The 23,717-nt window shown below is 47.7% G+C and overlaps 1 protein-coding gene across 3 annotated transcripts in view; it reads left to right on the top strand.

The window, feature by feature from the left end:
- WWP1 (WW domain containing E3 ubiquitin protein ligase 1) overlaps positions 1–23,717 on the top strand; it is a 111,359-nt gene that overhangs the window by 26,696 nt on the left and 60,946 nt on the right. For 2 of the 3 annotated variants that reach the window (XM_044292848.1, XM_044292850.1), the window contains exon 2: positions 22,374–22,459. In XM_044292848.1, the coding sequence (XP_044148783.1) occupies positions 22,393–22,459 (67 nt within the window). In that variant the 5' untranslated portion in view covers positions 22,374–22,392. Of the gene's footprint in view, positions 1–7,407; positions 7,464–22,373; positions 22,460–23,717 lie in introns of those variants that run through there. The other variant, XM_044292849.1, reaches the window with a different exon arrangement.

Raw genomic sequence — 23,717 nt, forward strand, 5'->3', positions numbered from 1 at the left:
CAAATGTGGTCCGTGATACGGGAACGGGACACCAACGGTCATGTGAACGAGCCCTAACTCGAAGACCGTGGGCACCAACTCAACATGGCCCGCTATCTATAACCTACCTTTGATGGCGCTAGTGTCCCCTTTTGTGACACAGGAGCCTTTGGCTAAATGCACACTATCAAGATTGCGTGCAGAAAATCCGCACCGCTGGTCATGTATATTGTGTTCTATGAGAATTTGAAATTCCCATGCACACGATGCAGATTTTTTCTGTGCGGATTTTAAAATCTGCAGCATGTCATTTTATTTTATTTTTCCTGACCGTATTTTCTCCATTCACTTCAATAAGGGGGAGTAAAATCCGCACCAATTCCGCACACAATTTCTGGATTTCCCTGCGCATTTCAGTGCTGCTTTTCTGCACATAAATCCTGAACATGTGCATTTTACCCGTTGAGTCCCCTTAGGCACCAGGACCTGAATAGTATCCGGAAGACGGAGGGTGCAATCTGAGATTTTGCTGTTGGGCTACTTTCACATCTGCATTTTCCTTTCCGGTTTTGAGATCTGTCAGAGGATCTCAAAACCGGAGGAAAATTCTTCAGTTTTGTCCCCATTCATCGTCAACGGGGACAAAAGTGAACAAAACGCAGCGCGCCAGAATGCATTCCGTTCTGTTTCGTTGCGTTTCCACACCTTTCACATAACCACTGCAAGCAGCGTTTTTGTGTGCGGCATTGGAAAGTGAACATGCCGGATCTGGCATCAAAAACCACGTAAGTCAATGGTGCCGGGTCCGGACACGGAAAAAAGCGGCATGCTCATTTTCGATGTAGTACAACCAGATCTGTTCTGAAGAGATGCAGCCGGTTGTATTAATTCACGCAGATGCGTTTTCCTCCGGTTCTAAGATGCTCTGATTGCTGACCGACCATTTGGCAGATTACTGCCATGTAAAGACGAAAATAATGCAAAAATGAAATCCCTCTGTCAGGCTACTTTCACACTTGCTCCGCTTGTGAGTTCCGTTTAAAGGCTCTCACAAGCGGCACCGAGCGCATCCGTACAGCCCCAATGCATTCTGAGTGGATACGGATCCGCTCAGAATGCATCAGTCTGGCAGTGTTCAGCCTCCGCTCTGCTCAGCAGGCGGACACCCTAACGCTGCTTGCAGCGTTCGGGTGTCCGCCTGGCCATGCGGAGGCAAACGGATCCGTCCAGACTAACAATGGAAGTCAATGGGGGCGGATCCGTTCGAAGGAGACACAATATGGTGCAATTTTCAAACGGATCTGTCTCCCATTGACTTTTAATGTAAAGTCTGGACGGATCCGTCTGCGGCTACTTTCACACTTAGAATTTATTTTACAATATAATGCAGACGAATCCGCTCTGAACGCAAGTGTGAAAGTAGCCTCAGAGGGCGCAATAACGCCTGTACGTGCGACGTAGCTGCCCGGACAGAGTCTCATGACTAGTGTTGAGCGAACTTGTACGCCGAACTCGAAACACAAGTTCACTCAACACTACTCACAAGTATTTCTACGCATGAGACTGTCCTGGTCCGGAGCGCTGTGTGTGCGCGCCGCCTGTGTGCTATGTCCAGGTCCTGCAGGGGGAGGGAACACAGCAAGGGTGCGCTGGATTGAGGTATTCCACATGGTCTAATGGTTATATGACCCAGAGATTCAGACAATTTTATCCCCCCGTGCATTTCAGCAGGGTGGGTGGGTCTCGGTGCCGGGCACAGTACCGCTGTATTGTGTTAGTAGGTCACCTGCGAACTGCAACACTCCTGGGTCTACATAGTATGCGTCGTGAGGGGGATCTGCTGTGAAGAACATGTTATCTCATATAGACCCCATGCACTTGACCGTATTTTCAGTGCGCATCCGATCTGCAAAAAATGCATTTTAGTGGGGCCACACCGCGTGCTGTCCGCATCCGTAAGCCATGCAAAGTAAATACAACATCCGTTTTGCGGACAATAGGGTTTTGTAACATGGTGAGAAAAGGGAAAATGCATGATGTACATGGCCCTTATCGGTGCAGTTTACAGGCAGTCATGTGCATGAGGCCTTATTAGGAGGGTTACATATTAGACAGATCTGTATAATTATTATACCTTAAAGGGGCTGGCCACTCTGGAAAGAAATTAGGGCGATATTACACTTTCTAATATATCTTCTTCAGCAGATCTGCCTGGTTTTCCTGCTGTTGGCAGCCACGCCCCCTCGTGTCCTGCTGTTGGCAGCCACGCCCCCTCGTGTCCTGCTGTTGGCAGCCACGCCCCCTCGTGTCCTGCTGTTGGCAGCCACGCCCCCTCGTGTCCTGCTGTTGGCAGCCACGCCCCCTCGTGTCCTGCTGTTGGCAGCCACGCCCCCTCGTGTCCTGCTGTTGGCAGCCACGCCCCCTCGTGTCCTGCTGTTGGCAGCCACGCCCCCTCGTGTCCTGCTGTTGGCAGCCACGCCCCCTCGTGTCCTGCTGTTGGCAGCCACGCCCCCTCGTGTCCTTATCACACACGTTTATTACAGCCAGACCAACAGTTCAGGAGCTTTAACCCCTTCTGTGCTGCCAGTATGGCTGAGGTCAGTGATATGTGACACCCCCCATACAGTGATGTGACCCCCCACTACTACATTGTATATACTGATGTGTGACCCCTACCACTGTATACAGAGATCCATCACTCCCTGTACACTGTATATACAGATTCTGTGTGACCCCCCCTGTACACTGTATATAGAGATGTCTGACTGCACTCGTTCCCCCTTTTTCCCCAGGTGACGGGCAGTCATATTTTCATAGATGATTTCTAGGCCGTCAGCTAAGAGTAAGTCGTGTGAGGATAGACCGGAGGCTCCTGTCAGCAGATCGATTTGTACAAATGTATTCATCAGAGCTCTTGTGCAACAAAGGGCTGCCCCCCCCCCCCCCCCTCCACTCTCCTTCTGTTACTATGTCTGTACAGCTTACTGCTGGGACTGGGGCGTTCCTTCTATTGCTATGTCTGTACAGCTTACTGCTGGGACTGGGGCGTTCCTTCTATTGCTATGTCTGTACAGCTTACTGCTGGGACTGGGGCGTTCCTTCTATTACTAGGTCTGTACAGCTTACTGCTGGGACTGGGGCGTTCCTTCTATTACTATGTCTGTACAGCTTACTGCTGGGACTGGGGCGTTCCTTCTATTACTATGTCTGTACAGCTTACTGCTGGGACTGGGGCGTTCCTTCTATTACTATGTCTGTACAGCTTACTGCTGGGACTGGGGCGTTCCTTCTATTGCTATGTCTGTACAGCTTACTGCTGGGACTGGGGCGTTCCTTCTGTTACTATGTCTGTACAGCTTACTGCTGGGACTGGGGCGTTCCTTCTATTGCTATGTCTGTACAGCTTACTGCTGGGACTGGGGCGTTCCTTCTATTGCTATGTCTGTACAGCTTACTGCTGGGACTGGGGCGTTCCTTCTATTGCTATGTCTTTACAGCTTACTGCTGGGACTGGGGCGTTCCTTCTATTACTAGGTCTGTACAGCTTACTGCTGGGACTGGGGCGTTCCTTCTATTACTAGGTCTGTACAGCTTACTGCTGGGACTGGGGCGTTCCTTCTATTACTAGGTCTGTACAGCTTACTGCTGGGACTGGGGCGTTCCTTCTATTACTAGGTCTGTACAGCTTACTGCTGGGACTGGGGCGTTCCTTCTATTACTAGGTCTGTACAGCTTACTGCTGGGACTGGGGCGTTCCTTCTATTGCTATGTCTGTACAGCTTACTGCTGGGACTGGGGTGTTCCTTCTATTGCTATGTCTGTACAGCTTACTGCTGGGACTGGGGCGTTCCTTCTATTGCTATGTCTGTACAGCTTACTGCTGTGACTGGGGCGTTCCTTCTATTACTATGTCTGTACAGCTTACTGCTGGGACTGGGGCGTTCCTTCTATTGCTATGTCTGTACAGCTTACTGCTGGGACTGGGGTGTTCCTTCTATTGCTATGTCTGTACAGCTTACTGCTGGGACTGGGGCGTTCCTTCTATTACTAGGTCTGTACAGCTTACTGCTGTGACTGGGGCGTTCCTTCTATTACTATGTCTGTACAGCTTACTGCTGGGACTGGGGTGTTCCTTCTATTACTATGTCTGTACAGCTTACTGCTGGGACTGGGGTGTTCCTTCTATTACTATGTCTGTACAGCAGTTTTGGATAATGTCTTAGGGGCTCTTATCTCTATGTGAAAACCCAGGTGGGCGGGGATGTCATGTGACTGCTCCTCTGGAGATGCTTGCTGCAGTGCATTCTGGGATTTTTACTTTCACTTTACAGCTGCTCCTCCCACACAGCCGGCCTGAGGAAGCTCCTCCAGGGAAGTGTCACGGTGAATAATTATCTATAGCCAGTACATTTAGCTTTAGATATTAATACTTCATCGTTTTGGCTATTGTCTGGGGCACTTTGGATTTTTGATACTTAGGGTGGCCAACCCCTTTTGAGCCACATTTACACTGCCCGACCAAGCAGGCAATTATCCAAAAGGGACTGTTCCTTCCCAATAATTGCTTCTCATCAGTGGAGGAAAGGGTTGCATTTATTTGCAGTGATCTCCACCACTGTATGGGGACAAGCGATGACTGCTGAAATCATCGTTGTCATACATGTTTCCGGTTCACACGTTCTACGGCCCAGACACGAAGATTGAGATATCTACACGAAAGATCATTTTACCCCATGCTCGTTTGTGGGATCATCGGGGGTGGTATTTTATGCTGCGCTGTGGTATTTGATTCTGCGGGGGTGGTATTTTTGTGCTGCGCTGTGGTATTTGGTTCTGCGGCGGCGTTATTTTGTGCGGCATTACGGTATTTCTGACCCTGTGGCTTGTGTTGTCTCTCCTTTTTGTCAATTTGGACTCGTCTATAACTTGGGGCCACATTTATTTATTTCTTTTTCGGGGCCACTTTAAAGGGGTTGTCTCATCTCAGACAATGGGGGCATATCGCTAGGATATGCCTCCATTGTCTTATAGGTGTGGGTCCCACCTCTGGGACCCGCACCTATATCGGGAACGGAGACACTCAAAGTAGTAGCTGGAGGACTCCTGTCTGGCCACCACCACCAAGCGCTCTCCCCATAGAAATGAATGGGAGCGTACCGCATGTGACCGGCCACCGCTCCCATTCACTTGTATGGATCTGATGGAAATAGCCGAGCCAGTGCTCGGCTATTTTCGGAGGCCCCATAGAAAATGAATGGAGGGCGGCTACGCATGTGCAGTGCGCCCTCCACAACTTTTGGGGCTCCATTCTCGATATAGGTACAGGTCCAAGAGGTGGGACCCACACCTATAAGACAATGGAGGCATATCCTAGCGATATGCCCCCATTGTCTATGATGAGACAACCCCTTTAAATTCCCAGTCCACCCCGGGTCTGAACAGCACCACTCAGACCTGTACTTGCCTGAGTGAGACCCGTCGTCTCTGATATTTCACCATGTGCTACCTCTGCAGTGTTTCCTCCACACTTACAGTGTCTAGCACATATCCTTTTTCAGTTGTCAGTATACACTGATTTTGTATTATATTCAAGTTTTGAGCTCTGTAATTATGGCTTAAAGGGAACCTGTCATCTGGATTTTGGGTATAGAGCTGAGGACATGGGCTGCTAGATTGCCTCTAGCACATCCGCAATACCCAGTCCCCATAGCTCTGTGTGCTTTTATTGTGTAAAAAAAAAAATGATTTTATAGATATGTAAGGCTACTTTCACACTGGTGTTTTGGTTTCCGTTTGTGAGATCCGTTCAGGGATCTCGCAAGCGGTCCAAAACGGATCAGTTTTGCCCTAATGCATTCTGAATGGAAAAGGATCCGCTCAGAATGCATCAGTTTGCCTTTGTTCCATCTCTATTCCGTTTTGGTGTCCGTCTGACAAAACTGAGTCAAACGGATCCGTTCTGACACACAATGTAAGTCGATGGGGACGGATCCGTTTTCTGGCACAATAGAAAATGGATCCGTCCTCCATTGTCTTTCAATGGTGTTCAAGATGGATCCGTCTTGGCAATGTTAAAGATAATACAAACGGATCCGTTCTGAACAGATGCAGACGGTTGTATTATCTGAAGGGATCTGTCTGTGTTGATCCATGACGGATCCGCACCAAACACGAGTGTGAAAGTAGTCTAAATGAGGCAAGTAAGAAGCCCAAGGAGCTGTTACTAACATTTGCAGAGCCCAGCACCGCCCCGCATCGTCCGAATTTCCTCCTTGCTCCCTGCTGTCACAAAGCTAGAGCGCCGTAATCTCACAATGCGCGAGCTAGTGCATGCGTAGTGTCGGCATAGTGTTCCTTCCCTGTGCTGACATCAGCCTCAGGGAACGAACTGCGCATGTGCTAGCTCGCGCATCGCGAGATTACGGCGTTCTAGCTTTGTGACAGTGGGGTGCAAGGAGGAGATTCGGAGGATGTGGGTAGGTGCTGGACTCATCTCTGAAGCATGGAGGATACAGGCCTCATCTAAGGTTAAGGCCCCATGCACACGGCCGTGTGCGGGCCGTGGAACCGCGGCCTGGATCCCTCCTGAGAGCAGGAGCGCACGGCGTCACTGGTTGCTATGACGCCGTGCGCTCCCTGCTGCCGCCGCAATACAGTAATACACTGGTATGATCTATACCAGTGTATTACTGTACTGTGCCGGCAGCAGGGAGCGCACGGCGTCATAGCAACCAGTGACGCCGTGCGCTCCTGCTCTCAGAAGGGATCCAGGCCGCGGTTCCACGGCCCGCACACGGCCGTGTGCATGGGGCCTAAGTTACAGATCTATAAAATCTTTTTTTTTTTTTTTTTTTTTTTTTTTTTTTTTTGCGTAATAAAAGCACACAGAGCTATGGGGACTGGGTATTGCGGATGTGCTAGCGGCCATCTAGCAACCCATGTCCTCAGCTCTATACACAAAATCCTGGTGGCAGGTTCACACCACCGCTATATACGGTATTTCCTTGTTCTGCTCGGCTACGGTGGAGTCCCTTCACTTTCTGTTCGGGGTCCTAAATGTAGGACTTTTCTGTCCAGTCTTTTTGACAGAACCTGTGATAAAGGCGACGAACAGATCCTTTTAATGTCAAATGTGAACGAGCGCTTACTCTGTCCTTTTCTTCTGCATCGTTCTGATTTGCATTGAGTCGTCGTGTATGTTTTATGGTGTAGCTCGTACAGTTTGGTGATTAGTGTCATTATAAACTGCTGGCTTGGAAGTTCTATTCACTTCGCTGTCTGTCTACTACATGCTTATCTACATACATAGTAGATTCCATGGGCAGGTTTATGGCTGATCCCTGCAGTAGCACTGAGACTTGATGATTAGGTTTGTCCCATCCTCCCGCCTGTATCTGGTGACATCAGAGTCACATGGCTGGCAGTGTCCGGAGTCACAGGGAGGAGGTGCACATGATACAGCTGCCATGGACCGCACAGACACTGTGAGTGCATCCTCTTCTCCCTCCATTCATCTAGATGATGCTGGAGGCATTACTGCGCCCTGCAGCTGCTCTCACCACACCGTTCCCAGGGTCCTGGTACGATTCAGAATTGCCAGTGCACAGGAGGCTGCACATTGTTTTCAGCCTTTGGTTATATAAGGGAAATGTAATCTTGCAGGGGGGGGGGGGGGGGCAGTACGGCAGATGGGTTCAAATCCATAAAACTGAGATTGCTCTGTGAGGATAGCCACATTGTAATGGGGGTGCTAGGGTAGGCCGTAACGTTTGAAGGGTCACTGTCCTTTTAATTAGGACAACCTTCGGCATTCCAGCTGTGGTGAAACTCCGACTCCCAGCATGCACGCTTGCTTGCCTGTTCTCAGAACGTGAATGGAGCATGCGGGGAGTTGTAGTTTCACATCAGCTGGAATGCTGGAGGTTTCTGATCCCAGGGGAAACCATCAGAAGCCAGGGGGACACATGGCACGTAGTAGACAACCACGGTCCCTTTCAGTGCTCTGTTATACCGACCTTTTAAAGGGAGGCTGTCAGCAGCTTGGACTCTCAGAACTGCTGACAGGCTACGCAGGTCATGGAAGCAGTGGAGATATTTGGGTGCCTGCACGTGCAGCGGGACACGCACATTTCCCCAGATAACCTCTGTAGCACAGTACCATTAAACAAACCTCATCTACACTTTGCAGAGCATTTCTTCCGTGCGGATTTAGAATTCTATTCTGCGGCAAAACTACATCAAATCTGCGCCAAAAGCTGCTGTTAGAAATAGCTTCTTTTTTTCTTTTTGGTGCAGTTTGGATGCAGAAATTCACATGAAAATTCGCATGTTTTCGCAGTGTAGTGTGTATTAGATTAGACCAGCGGCACTTTACCTTTCTGTGATGGCCGCCCGCTCGTATTGAATGCCTTCCTGTAGGCGGTGGGTGATGCGATTAAGCTAGCCTGCTATACCTTTTAAAGGGAACTGATCAGAAAGGTCACGCTGCCCCGACCCACCGGTGACATGACAGGGCGACCGCTCCGACCGCGCTGTACACATAACCTAGTACAGTCTGACCGTTATAATATACTTTTCTAGTTCAGTTCCTAAACATTGCGGAAACCTTTGATTGCTGTCAGTGAATAAGGACAGTGTTTACGCCAAGAGACTGATACATTGTGCTTCAGATCTATTTAGCTTATGCAGGATCGCCTAGACTGGATGCCACTGTGACAAACTATCATCCGTGAGAAGTCCTACTCATGTAAAGTAATGGCCGTATTGCTAGAATAGAAAATTGCTGTGTTGGTGAGGGGGGGATTACTGTGCCACAGCCGTGATGGATCGGGGGGTCCTCTGACTTCCCTGCACAGCGGCACCTCCACCTCCTGGCTGTACAGGGGACTGCAGCCAACCTCGGTCTGAGGTCCCAGAAATTGGGCCCCCCACCAGTCACACAGTGATGGCGTATCCTAGAGATACAACATGTCCTCACTTCATAAGATGGGAAAACCCCATTGAAAGCTCTTGGGCTTTTCTTTCTATGGATTTAAACAAGGATGTTTCCATTCACTGACATCAAGCAGCGATCTTGATAATGGTGCTGGATTAAAACACCATGGAGGTCATTTACTAAAGACCAGACAAGTCTTAGTAAAAACCCTGCCGAAGGAAGATCCAACCAATTTATTAAGAGACGCACGCCTCTTAATACATTTCTGGCATCTTCTGCTGTCCGTGCGGTAGAGCAGAAATCTACCGCCATCGCTGTGCGCCATGCCAAGGTCCCGCTCCCACCGTGCTGCATTGAGCCTATGGAGATTCCAAGGGGACGTGCCGGACGTATGTGAGCGCCCCGTAAGGGAACGTCTGGAAACTAGGCAGTCCTCGAAGGTTTGTTATACCGCCCTTTAGTGCAGCAGGACCTGACACATACCGCTTTCTCCAATATTTTTGGTTATTTGACTTTCATAGGAAACATGACAGACGATAAAACATTTTTCTATCTGTTTTTGCCTCTGAGAAATATAGATTTTTGCATCTGCTGTTGTGAGACTCCATTTTATCTTGCAGTTTTGTGCTGGATTGTTGGAACTTCGTTATCTGAAGATACGTCGGTAAAGTTGAATTCCGTTCTTATGTCTTCTGTGAGAAGACGTCCCCATATGTTCCATTCCTGGCCCGGTTATCGGTGGGAAGATGGCAGCATGTGGTTATAAACCAGGATCTTTACGATTTATTCAGCTTCAGCCCTAAAGCTGGTCGCACACCGTACATGGCGGTCTTACCTGACCACAAACGCATGCACACCTGGCCCAGCAAGGACACCTCTGGTGGTGGATTATCTCTTGTGAGAACACGACTGGACATGTTGGCATTTTCTGCCATTGACAGGAAAGACTGGACGCGATCACCCACTTGCTAAATTTGGCAGACTTGGTGGCGGATCACTATCTCCAGAACAGGATCCCCGAAATGAGCGGATAGCAGCCTCCTGGCTCAGCTATCTCTGGCAGCCCCATAGAAGTGAAAGGGGTGGTGGCCACGCTTGCGTGGCGTGCTGTCCATTCATTTGTATTGGACTTCCAAAATTGCCAAGCGCACTCGCTCAGCTATTTTGGATCTCCTGTAGAAATGAATGCAAAGCGTGTGTGGAGCGCTCTCCTATTCTGGAGCCTCGCACCTATCTGACTTTGATGGCATATCCTAATGATGCGCCACCAGTTATGGGACAACCCCTTTAAAAGTCCTCCTTCAAGCGGCTGACGACTTCATGTGTAATGTTAGCCTGGGTGTGTTTTAAGATGAGTGTCCCCCGCTTACAAATGTATCCGTTTTGCGCAGATTTCTTAAAGGGGTTATCCTGGAAAAGGTAACTATGACTTATCCTCAGGATAAGTCATCATTATCGCATAGGTAGGGGTCCAGGTCCTGGCAGCCCCACCAATGAGCTGTTTAAGGGAGCCATTACGCTTACCAGAGCTTTGGTGGGTGATGCAGACTCCCAGCAGCTTTCTAAGCACAGCGCCATACATCGTATAGTGGCTGTACTTTGTATTGCAGCTCAGCCCCACTGACTTCAATAGGGCTGAGCTACAACTACACCATGTGACCAATATACAGGGATGTCACCAGCACAGGAATAGGCTGCGGCTCTCAAGGTCTCTTCTAACAGCTGATCTGATAATGATGACCTATCCTGAGGACAGATCATCAATATTAAAATCCTGGAAAACCCCTTTAACATTGCACCAACCTCTAGAACTTTAATTAGAGCAAATTGGGATGATAATCTGTGGGACACTTCTAATGCCGCTTATCTCTGGGAGAAACTAAAGTATCTGGCACTTGAAATCAAATTTGTCCTATGTGTATTTACCCAAATCCTATCTGTATCAAAGGCTCCATACTTTGCCTTATAAAAATATAATGTCAGCCGTGCGCCATATATCCCTTTTACCATATGATTATGCCAGCCATATTGCCCATGAATTGCCACCACACGTGTCACCTTCAGGCTACAGTGTATACTGCCAGCCAGCTGTACACGCACATACTCCCAGTCATAGCTGACCTGTCTCTGTGACATTGCAGGACTTACTATGTCCGGAAGTCTGGATTTCCCCCTCTAATGGGCTTGTTCACAGTAATAACTGATAAAGGCTATGGACAGCTTTTGGGTGGATTTTTTTTTTTTTTTTTTTTTTTTATGGTTGCATTTTACTCATTTGGGGCTAAAAATATATTTTTTTCAATTGGTCTTTATTAAAAATATTGAGCCATTGTGTGACTGGTACTTTAACTTTCACTTTGTGACGATGTTCCGTTAGATTTCCCTACCCTCGTCCCTTCCGACGGGCACCGGACATGACGTGAGGAGGTGTGCCGCGCCGCGCAGTCGCCTAACGACGGGGTAGGGAAATTTCACAGCAGAGTTAGCTGGACACCGGCCGACACTGCGCATGCGCGTGACCCTTACCAGTGGTTAGAGTAGGGAAAAATTACGGGCCAGTGTGCAGGCACGGTGATCAGATGAATGTTCTCAGCTTGACACCGGCCGACACTGCGCATGCGCTGGGAGCCTCACCTGCGGTTAGGGTAAAAGCACTGGCCCTTCATTTTTCCCTTCCCTAACCGCTGGTGAGGCTCCCAGCGCATGGGCAGTGTCGGCCAGTGTCCAGCTAACTCTGCTGTGACATTTCCCTACCCAGTCATTGTGCGCCTGCGTGGTGTGGCACACCTTCCCATGTCATGTCCGGTGCAGCCGGAAGTGACGAGGGTAGGGAATGCTCAGGAGGTAGGGAAATCTAACGGCACACCGGTCATCTAATAAACCTTATCTCTAAACTACTAAAAGGCCATAAACACTTATTTAAGCCTCGTTCTTACCAGTAAGATAAGAACTGAGCTATACTGAGTGTTTAAAGGGTCAGAGATAAGGGGCCATGAAACCTCAGATCCTGCTACTGGAGAAACTCAAGGCTGCACAAAGACAAGGGTTCTGAATTTTTAATAAAGACCTATTGAAAAAATAATTTTTAGCTTAAAATGTCAAAAAATGACTCCAAAGGTGTACATAGCATATAAAACTTATACATATAAAGGTTGTGCAAGAATAGAAAAACCCAGCTTCTTTCTTCCAGAAACTGTACCATACCGGTCTACTGGTTGTGCCACCTGGTATTTCACCTCTGCTCCACTGACGTGACTGGGCTGAGCTGCAATACCATACGCAACCTGAGGACAGGCGTGGCACTACTTAATGGAAGAAAGCAGCTATGATTTACTGATTCATGACAACCCCTTTAATATAAGCTTTTGTCTGGTGTGGTCTGACCACCGGGACCCCTGCTGACCATGATCACAAGGAGCCCTTTTATCAGACGCAGCACCGGCCTCAGCTGTGATACCAGGCACTGAGCATGGACAGCCGGTAAAAACCAAAAGGTTCCTTTGTTCTCAAAACCCCCCCGATTTATCTCATCACTTATTGTCCAGACCCCGTTTAGTAGAGTGTATTCACCCTTGGTAAACCTACATGCATGTACTAACATCTGTCAGAATTGTCATTCCCTTCAGTAGTGCCAGTCATAGTGCAGGAGAGGGGCAGTACCATTGGCAGCTGCTGTCCGCTCTGTCAGGACGTCCCAAAACCTCCTCTTTTCCTTTAAAGCAGCATGCCCCCTGTTAGCTCTACTTGGGCACTTTCTCTTGCAGTCAGGGGGCACATACACTGGCACTGCCATATATTCACATTCATTGCCTGCTGTACTATCAGACTCTTGGGGAGGGAAGATCCTTGGTGGTCCCAGTGTACACTGGTAATACAGGCGATGCTGGAGAACCAATGCTGTGACCGTAAGGATCCATTCCTGTCTCTAGAATCTGCTTGTCCTTTAAGGCTAAATCATTTATTAATGGATTAGATGCCGCCCGGCAGGATATAAATATGACCGCCGTATGAGTGCCAGCGGTTATAAATAGGTTGTGAGGCTTCAGAACAACTGCGTGTTTGTTACTGTGGAGCAGGCAGCAGGACCCCTCTCACTTGCTGGTTATGCAATGTGTTCCTATTCGTTCTGATATACACATGCGATGACATCACCCATCGTACTCGGAGGGCCAGCGGGACGTGCTAGTATGGTTGGCTCGCTCATGTCAGGTCCGCAACATCCGAGAACTGGCCGTATGCACTCTGACTTGAATGGGTCCGCAATCCGCAAGGTACGACTGAAGATAGAACATCACCTATCTTTTGCTGTGTGGAGGCACAGATCAGAAGCACTACGAAGCGCTTCCGTGGGCTTTCGGGTCCATGCCTCTGCACCGCAAAAAGATAGAACATGTTATATCTATGACTGTAACTTGCAAACCTATTCAAGTCAATGGGTCCGCAGCACGGAGTGCCCACGGCTGGTGCCTGTGCATTGCTGACCGCTATATGCGGTCTACAGCACGGACATCGAGCCATTACACTTGTGTGAATGAGCCCTTATGGGAAACTACCCTGCTTAAGGGCATGATTACTCAGCAGATATCACATGTCAGTCCGCTGTCTGTCCGCCTCCCATTGTTTTCAATATGAAATCTGGACAGGAGTTTATGCAGAACATTTTTATTCACCTGCGCGTTGATTGATAATACGTGTTGTGGAAAAAAGATCAGCATGCGCGTTCTGTGTGGAAATTCAATCAAAATCTGTCTAAAAAAAACATGTCAAATGGAAAACTGCATCAAAAAAGCGCAGAAAACATGTGGCATTTTGATGTGGATTCTGTGCCTAAATTTAAAAGAAATATTCCTATCTTGGATACTGACAAGGGTTTGCCATCAGTGTCACCTCTGGGACCCGCTCCTATCTCCAGAACTGGGTACCCGAAGTGAAGAAGAGCGCAACAAACATGTGCAACGTGCTCTTCATTCATTGCTATGGAAGTTCTGAGTGATCACGTTCAGCTGTTTTTGAAAGTCCCTGTGACGAATACCGCACCTCGTGCCCACTTTACGTCAGACGTCAACTACGTTGAGCTCACGAGATATGGTATGGTCACTGGTTACCAAGGCGTGATGTTACGCCCTCCTGGAGGAGCGGGTAACGTCAGTCTTGGTACAATTTTAACAGACTCCTCCTGTCCACAAGGGCACAGAGAGGCAACAAGCTTGTGAGAGCCTTTTCACTGCCACAGTGAAAGAGTCCGTTCTCAACACGGGAAGACTGCCACCAGTTTCTTGTTTGATATAAGCCCGGGATAATATAGGGTAAGAAACCAACCCGCGGTGGCGTATTAGTAGGCCGAAACACGGACGTGGGGCTTCGTGATCGAGATACAAGATTAAATTATATATTTAATCGCCGTAAGGACTCATTAGACAATACACTATACACACGAGGAATATATACAGTGGTCTGAGGTTACAAATACAGATGGTATGGTACAAACAGGGTTAAGCAGAACAAAAGTCAGTTTACCAGATGGATGAGTCTTTTTGGGTTGTAATGAGCTGTATTCACATGGAGGGCAGTGATGTCAGCAGGTTGCAGGTCCCGCTAAACACATGGCACGATGTGACCCTCCTTCAGAGAAAAGATGCACCCGCTTGCTGGCATAAGCCTTTTAAACTGTAGCCGGACCCTCCTCTTCCCGTCTCTGGGAAGGGTCCCCCCTCCCTGTTGATCCTGGCAGCTCAATGACCCACAAAACCCTTTAGGGTTCATAGCTCCAGACCAGAAGGTCACAGGGAGATGGTTCTGGGACCAACAGACCTGCCTGGGTTCCGGCTACAAGTAGAGTCCAAGCATGGTACCGTTATTTAGTTTCTGTGGGGGGATATGTATATCTCCCTTCCCTGGCATCCCACCACCAAACCATGACCACGGACCTGTTTATCGTGGCCACAGGGACACAAATATGTATCCAGTTTGTGCCTGTGATGGCCGGGCGATTCATAATTCCTTATGAACTGCCGGCCCCAGAAAGTCTGATAATTTCCATTGAACTGGGGAATGGACTAGACCTCCTGCAGAGAGTTCTTTCCTGTTCCATTAGCTGGGTTCCTGGCTGGCTAAATGGAAGTGTGAAAAGTTGTAAACACTGGTGGACTGCTAGAGGTCCTCTGCCATCTGCTGGCTTTGAAGCGGGGCCCCCCCTGTGGCGCTCACTACCTCTGCTACCTTTCAGCAAATGGTGGGTGTGAGAACATGGCTGACAGTAAATAATAATCCATATTCCTTTATAGCCCCATATTGGTGAAAAGGAGAGCGTGTCCGCGGAAACTTCTCCATTGACTGCTGTGGGACTGTCGGAAATAGCAGAGCCGGTGCTTGCCTTTTTTCAGAACTCCCATAGAGGTGAACAGAGGGTGGGGGAGAGCGCTCTCTGTGCACTTTAGGGGCTCCGTTCTGGAGATAGGAATGAGTCCCAGAGGTGGGACCCGTCCTGGCATATCCTAGCAAGATGCCATTAGTGTCCCAGATGGGCTAACCTCTTTGAGTGTGTACATACTCTTTTTTTTATAGTGCTATTACCCTTGTATTAGCAGTAGGGGGCGCAGTTCAGTTAATTGCTGGACTTATAACCTGACGCGGTGCCCAGTGTAAGTGCCACTGACAGCGGTAGATCACCAGCGCTATCCACGCTTTTTAGGGTATATTCACACTGCAGATTTTGCACAAACTTTTATGCAACTATCCCATTCACGTTAATGAGGCTGTAAAAAATCTGTGCTGCAGAAACCACCCTCATGTGATTTTTTTTTTTTTTTTTTTTTTGTCACAAGCCGCAATAAAATCTGTCACTTGTGAAAATGTCGGAGGGGAGGCTTTTTGTGTGTGTCCAGTTTTAGACAGAGACATCATTGTGGTATTTAAAGGCCATCTGCTGTTTTACCTCTAAATCAATCCCTTTGATGGTTCCCAACTTTATTGGCGCATCTGAACCCCTGAAAATTTTTTCTTCTCCTAGGGAGCCCCAAATGCCATTGCCGCCTTCCTGAAGCTTGTCGTAAGGTCGGGTACTTCTTGTTCAGTGCTATAATTTGGCTTGGCTAGGTTTACCACCTAAAAGTGACCAAGTGTGTTGGGGAACCTTTCATTGTCCTTTAGAGCTGGGAACCCTGGTTAAAAACAGGTGAGATCTTAGATGAGATCCAGCACCATTTACAGTTCTCGCATTGACTGTGACCTACAGAAGTGTGGATGCAGCATTGTCGCTTAAAGTGGGCTTCTGACTATAGTCTATTAAATCAATGCCATCTTGTACGTCTTGCTTGTTTTTATCTGGAGTCTTCCCTTCTTTTACTGCTACTCAATAGATCTCAAAGTGTTGACCGGGGCTTTTCTTAATTCCCCCTTCACCCAGCAGTACCTGTGAAGAGATCTATTCTTACCTGTTCCCTGCTGCTCTGTCCCGGCTCCTCCAATCCCAGGCTAGCTTCACCAGACTTCTGCATGGGTGCGGTCACGTGAGCCGCTGAAGCCGTTGACTAGCCTTAGTGGAGACATATTTCCAGGTGGCACATGATCCAGTGGTGACATGCTGCTTGAGGACACGTCATTGGTGAGGCCTTTGGCTGCAGTGGTGGACAACCAGAAGACATGGACCTGGAATGAAGGGGGAGTTGAGAAAAAAACAAAAACCTGGACAACCCTTTCGTGGAGCTGAATGTGAGCAGGCGCTTCATGATGTTGATGTGTGCGAATGGAAGTTCCAAAAAGAGGGGGAGATTTATCATAGACTGCTGTTTTCCGGCAAGTTTATCATCTCCCCTGCTCTATCAGAAGCCTCGTCATAAATTAGGCACATCTCCGGCAGTCAGTGCGTGCCCCTAGCTAGCGTAGATCTTGATAGTCTTTTACGCCAAAAAAACGGTCATAGTGCGCAGATTAAAGGCAAGGAGCAGCATGGGGACATCTTATTTTTCTTCCGTTTTAGCTTAAAAGCATTTTTACAATTGGTTTTATTGAAAACGTTTCTCTGTTTGGTTTCTGCAGCTTCAATTTATCACGGTACATAGCAGGCTGCAGTATGCTCTCCTCTCCTAAAGCATCTTTTTGAAGGGATAAACCCCCCAAAAAATAGATAATCCCTGAAGGGAGAAGGTGCAAAAGCACCCTCCCGGGGTGTACTGCTCTGTAACAAGAGAAATGTGAAAAAAATAAGGGTCAGTAACGTGTTAAAACCTAGAGTTTATTAGGACAATTAAGATCCCATAATAGGGAGGAATTAGCCCCTACCTGACAAACAACGATTAGTGACCTACGTAAATAGGTCACCTACAGGTCACGTCCACTACCACACTATGAAGGAGGCGGGGGTGGAAATGACCAATAAACAGACACTGCATTAAGTCTACCACGGTGTGCCATAGATCTATTAATATGCCAGTAGGCGAGAAAAGGGTAGATCTTACCGGTGGTACGTATCAGGACCTGTAGTCCAGTACACAGGAGGAGATTCTTGTGCTTGAATGCGTCCTCTAGTCGGTTGTACCTTGGTGCCAAAGGGCTGCAGGGAAAGTCTGTCCCTGTTGATGCCCTACTTGGCCTATGAATCCCTAAGGTAACCTCCTAACACGGGGTCCTCGCCCCGCAAGGGGTGGCCCCGTCCAGAACCTGACCCTAATAAAACTTTGAATATATCCACCATCACTAGTTCCCCACACCCTGGTAGCTCTCATCTCTAATAGGGCAACTTCCCCTGTCCCCACAGGGCTACCTAGGGTTCATTTATTAGGGTCAGGTTCCGGACAGGGCCACCCCTTGCGGGGCGAGGACCCCGTGTTAGGAGGTTACCTTTGGGATTCATAGGCCAAGTAGGGCATCAACAGGGACAGACTTTCCCTGCAGCCCTTTGGCACCAAGGTACAACCGACTAGAGGACGCATTCAAGCACAAGAATCTCCTCCTGTGTACTGGACTACAGGTCATGATACGTACCACCGGTAAGATCTACCCTTTTCTCGCCTACTGGCATATTAATAGATCTATGGCACACCGTCGTAGATTTAATGCAGTGTCTGTTTATTGGTCATTTCCACCCCCGCCTCCTTCATAGTGTGGTAGTGGACGTGACCTGTAGGTGACCTATTTACGTAGGTCACTAATCGTTGTTTGTCTGGTAGGGGCTAATTCCTCCCTATTATGGGATCTTAATTGTCCTAATAAACTCTAGGTTTTAACACATTACTGCCCCATATTTTTTTTCACATAAACCCTGAAAAACAAGCAAAAAGAAGCATAACCTGCTCAGGAAACATTGGGGGAGATTTATGAAAACTGGTGCAAATGAAAACTGACGTAGTTTCCCTATAGCAACCGATCATTTTCCACAAGCTCTAAATTTCTTTGCACCAGTTTTAATAAATCTCCTCCTTTTTGTACTTAGTCCTTTCTTCATTGACATCTGCTGCAGAAAGCATTTAGACACATATCCTGCATGTAGAGAAGGTCTGAATTCTCCCTGTATGTCCATCTTTGGCTAGAGATCGGCTTTGTACAACTGCATGAGCTCATATTTGGGAAGGGGCGAAGCTTAACACTGCATTCGCTTCAATAGACACTGAACGCATCTTCTTACCAAACCTCCCGCTGTATGTGTGCAGGGATAGCAGACAGTACCAGACCACTGACACTATAGAAAGTGCTACCCAGCTTTCCCAGGTGCCAGAAGGAATTTCTCCGTCTGTCTGAGCAAACTTTGACATTCATCAGTGTTAAGATCTGGATTACAAGTTTTGTGGAGTTGTAGACAGTGTCCATGTAATGTTAATTTTACATAGTGCAAGTATCCCAGTTTATCCAGGACCATGAAAGGCAAATCGTCCGAGCCATGGAAATATTTGGCAGTGAGGAGGGGGATTTATCTCAGTAAAGTTAGCATTCTGTAGACCAGGGTCGGCAACCTTTTTCGGATGGAGTGCCAATTTAAGAAAAAAAAATATTTCAAAGTTAAAGCGCTCAGTGTGCCGGGCAATACAGGAAAGTCATATAACACAAACTATGAGACAAAAAAAATAATCAGTTTAACTTACCTCTCAATGCGACCCTTGTTCCTGACTTGCTTTGCAAAGATGATCCAGCTTTAGTTCATATGAGGAGACTTTTAGGTCCCTCTGGCAGTCACATATAGGCTCACTATCCTCCACCCCCTAAAGTTGTCAGAAGCTTGCTCCCCATACCCCCCTAGCAATCACATGTATGCTCACTATCCTCCACACTCCCTAAAGTTGTTAGAAGCTTGTTCCACATTGTTCCCTCATTTCCCCCAGTAGTTACAAGCAGTCTCACCATTCTCCCACCCCCCAAAGTTGTCAGAAGCTTGGCCACATTGACCCCCCATTACTCCCAGCAGTCGCATACAGGCTCAACATCCTCCCAACCCCCAAAAGTTGTCAGAAGCTTGCTCCCCCATCCCTCCAGCAATCATATGCAGGCTCGCTATCTTCTAACACCCCCAAAGTTGTCAGCTTGCCCCACATTGTCCCCCCATAACCCCCAGCAGTCACATGCAGGCTCACCATCCTAAACCCATCCACAATTTAGTCACAAACAGGGCCGTCGTTAGGTCAAAACATTTGGGGCTTGAGCCCTGGATGTTTTGTCCAGTGCCCCGGTGCTGGCCTGGTAGCTTTTTTTATTTTATTTTATTTGGCTATTCCAGGGCCCTTTTTAATATTGATTTGAACATGGGCAACCCACCACAGATCATCCCATCCCCCACCCCCCTTGTACTTGTTCCGCTCATCCGCTACTTGCGGGCTGCGTGGGCATGAGTTCAGTCACTTTGGTGCACAATCCCGTGATCCTGCGAGACCCGCCGCGGGAGGTCACTGGTCTCGCGGGATCACGTGCCGCACTGACTGAACTCATGCCCGCGCAGCCCGCAAGTAGTGGATCAGCGGAACAAGCACAAGGGGGGTGGGGGGATGATCTGTGGGGTTGCCCAGGGTCCACTCCCATCAAATATTAAAGTGCCCAAGCAAAGATTTCTGCAGTGATGAGGAAATGAAACATAACAGATATTGGAAAGTTACTGAATGTTGTATTATATGACTGCAGTCTGCAGTACTGCACTTCATTTGCGTAAAACAAGGACACCCCATTAAGCATGCCTTTTAATGTGCAATTTCAACACAGTGGGCTTGTGCCCCGGATGTTTTCAGACCCTAGCAACGCCCCTGGTCACAAAGTGTCCCCCATTCTCCAAGCTCACTATCAACCTTCCATCTGACTTCCCCAGGACACCATCCCCTGCTGTCATCTATCCCACTACTACTCCTTACCCTCTGCTGTTACCTGTGCCACTACTACTCCCATCTCCTTAATGGTCACTTGTGTCACTATTACTCCCATCTCTGTCACCTGTGTCATTAATCCCATCTCTATGCTGTCAGCTGCGCAAGCAGAACAGCAATCGAGGAACATTAGCGGTACAGCAGCCAGCCCTTGAGGTAGCCGAGTCTGAAGATGGCTGACACGGCGGGAAGTGTGAGGGGCGGGCCTTGGTGATGGGTTCTGTGTAGCGCATCAGTACTCAGCCAGCCAACGTGAGGCAGTGGAGTCTCGTAGCTGGTTGGCACTGCAGGAAGCATGCGGGGCTGGCCTAGCAGACCCTGTGTAGCGAGTCTGATATTTAAAAAATTAAAGATGCAGTGTGACTGCGTGCCAGTCAAATATGGCCTGCGTGCCATCTCTGGCACACGTGACAGGGGTTGCCAACCCCTGCTGTAGATGCACATGACAGTAACCCAGCTTTTCTATAAATTTGAACGGCAAAGCTATCTAGCTATGGCACTATTTAGGAGTGATGAGGGGGATTTATTTAGGTAGCAGTCCCTACTACAGGTACATATTTATTTATTTTACTCGCTTATATAGCTGCAACATATTCCATAGTGCTTTATAGACATTATCGTCATAAATTTTTATCCAGCTTTCCCAGGACCCTAAATGAAATTTCTGTCTAGCTATGCTACAGCATGGAGGATTCTTATTCAGCTTTTCCAGGCTCCTGGCTAATAAATACAGCTAGTTATTCTACAGTACTGGGGATTTACCAGTTCATAAACATGTTGATCTGTCATACTGCAGTCTGGGAAAGCTTGGAGGTGATCTCCAGCGTACCTCCACATGCTACCCAGCTTTTAAAGCCTCTGAAAGGCAAATCTGCACAATTAGGCCTCTTTCACACTACAGTATTTTGCGTTCCGTATACGGTCCGTTTTTTGCGTTCCGTATACGGTCCGTATACGGAACCATTCATTTCAATGGTTCCGCAAAAAAACGGAATGTGTTCCGTATGCATTCCGTTTCCGTTTTTCCGTTCCGTTGAAAAGATAGAACATGTCCTATATTTGGCCGAGAATCACAGTCCGTGGCTCCATTCAAGTCAATGGGGCCGCAAAAAAAACGGAACACATACGGAAATGCATCCGTATGTCTTCCGTATCCGTTCCGTTTTTTGCGGAACCATCAATTGAAAATGTTATGCCCAGCCCAATTTTTAATATGAAATTACTGTATACTGTATTTGCCATACGGAAAAACGGAACGGAACAACGGAACGGAAACGGAACCACAACGGAAGCAAAAAACGGAACAACGGATCCGTGAAAAACGGAACGCAAAACACTGAATGCAACATACTGTAGTGTGAAAGAGGCCTTAGGCAGATTAGCTATTCAGCTCTATGTACTATGGCTGGTACTATGCATGTACTACAGATGGTACCATTGGCCATATGGCTGCCACTTTTACCAAATCTATTTTGTGCTATTAGTAACTAAGAGATTCCTTCTAACAAAGTGGCCAGGCTCATGGTGTAGACCAAAATAATCTGGACTAAACCCAGGCTTCTAAACTTCCTGACTCGCGTGCACTAGCATCAGAGGGGTAAAAGACATGGCTGCAGCCTGAGAGATCAAGAGCAAAGACATATAATGCTACATTTTGTTGGTTGTTTTTTTTCTTTCTTTTTGGATTCTGGGTTTAGTGGCCCTTTAAGCTGATAAATTGCGGAATCAAAGTCGATCTTGGCACATTGATGTGTGCCACGTGGGCAGTAATCTTTGCTATTTTGTATACATTATGAGGGGAGTGTAAACTTTCAGAATTCAAGGTGCCTGCCCTTTCCGTCTGTAACTGCTTGTCTCTGCTAATGCCTAATTTCTGTATCTTATTTTTAGGTTAAAAATTGCTTCTCGCTGACTTTTCCTTGTTGTTGGCCTTGTCCTGTGGTAGGAGGCCTCTGTCAGTGCTTCAGCATTCCTCCATGCCGCTGTACTTTGCTATCAGCTCTGTACTTTGAGATTGTCACTCGTGACTGTTTTTGCCCCGGTTAGCCGGTGTGCAGAGCTTCGCACTGTCCGTATTGCTGCTCCCTCCTCACATCATGCCTTTGCTTCATGTTTTGTAGGCCTGACCTGTAACCTGACATGGCCACAGCCTCACCAGGGCCGGCTAATAGAAGTAGTCATGAAGGTTTACAGCTGCACGTGACAGGTAAGACGCATTGATTTTCTTTTACCAGTTCTCCTGGGATTTGTAGCATTTGCTGGCTTAGTCGTCTGCCTTTAAAAATAAAAAGTGGCGTTTATTTGTCTCCAACAACTGCAGGCGCTCATGTGCTGGTGGCCATGACTGAGCAGTGGCACGCTACTTTCACATCTGCGTTTTTTAAATCTGTCAGGCTGTTCCAGGGATTCGGCTGGTTTCCTGCATGAAAAAATATTTTTTTGCCCAAAATGAGTAAAATGCATAGGTTTTAAAGGGGTATTCCAGTAATAAATCACTTTTTGCTTATGCCCCATATCCTGCCTCAGCTATTGAAATAGTTGTTTCTCTGTCCATGGGATGGTTCTGTTTGTGAATGTTTGGATGCCGAACATTGCAGCAATCATGTCATCACTGCAGGCAAACAAAGCCGGCCAGGAGGATTGGAGCACAAGCACTGGAAGCAGCGAGGGGTGAAATAGGTGTTCTTTCATTATTTGCCTGGCAGGATCTTTATTTGTATAACTCTGACAATCCTGTTCATTGTAATTACTGTATATTTCGCTTTTTAAGATGCAACAGACCATAAGATGCACCTACGGTTTAGAGGAGGAAAATAAGAAAACATTTTTTTCATCAGACCTCAGATCCTCAATGTTAGGCCACATGCACAAGACCGTTGTGTGTTTTGCGTTCCGCAATTTGCTGAACGGCACGGACAGCCTTTAATATAACTGCCTATTCTTGTGCGCCAAGCGCAGAGAAAAATAGGACGGGTTATGTTTTTTTGGCGGACCACGGAATGGAGCATCGGATGCAAAGTGCTTTTTATAAAGCAAAAAAATATGGTAAATGAGTTTTCCCATTTTAGAAAAACATGGTTGCTGTCTTGCGAGAATAATGCCACACGTGTCCACAGGTTATGTGTGGTATTGCAGTGCAGCCCCAGTCAGTTGCAGTGCCAAACACAACCCATGGACTGGTGTGATACTGTTTCTGGAAGACGGCAGCCCTGTTTTTTTCTAAACTTGAACAATCCCTTTAATCATTTTCCATTTCATGGGCTAAACAATATTTATATAGCTAATCCCCTCTCCCCCTTTTCCTGTGATCCGCTATTATTATTGGGAGGAGCCAGGCCATATATTTATACATTTCCCTAGCAACAGACTCGCTAAAGGGGTTGTCCAGGTTCAGAGCTGAACCCGGACATACCCCCATCTTTACCCCTCCAGCCCCTCTGATATGATCATCGGAGCAAGGGCTT

The sequence above is a fragment of the Bufo gargarizans genome, chromosome 5 (genome assembly GCF_014858855.1).
Source record: "Bufo gargarizans isolate SCDJY-AF-19 chromosome 5, ASM1485885v1, whole genome shotgun sequence".
Lineage (NCBI taxonomy): Eukaryota > Metazoa > Chordata > Amphibia > Anura > Bufonidae > Bufo > Bufo gargarizans.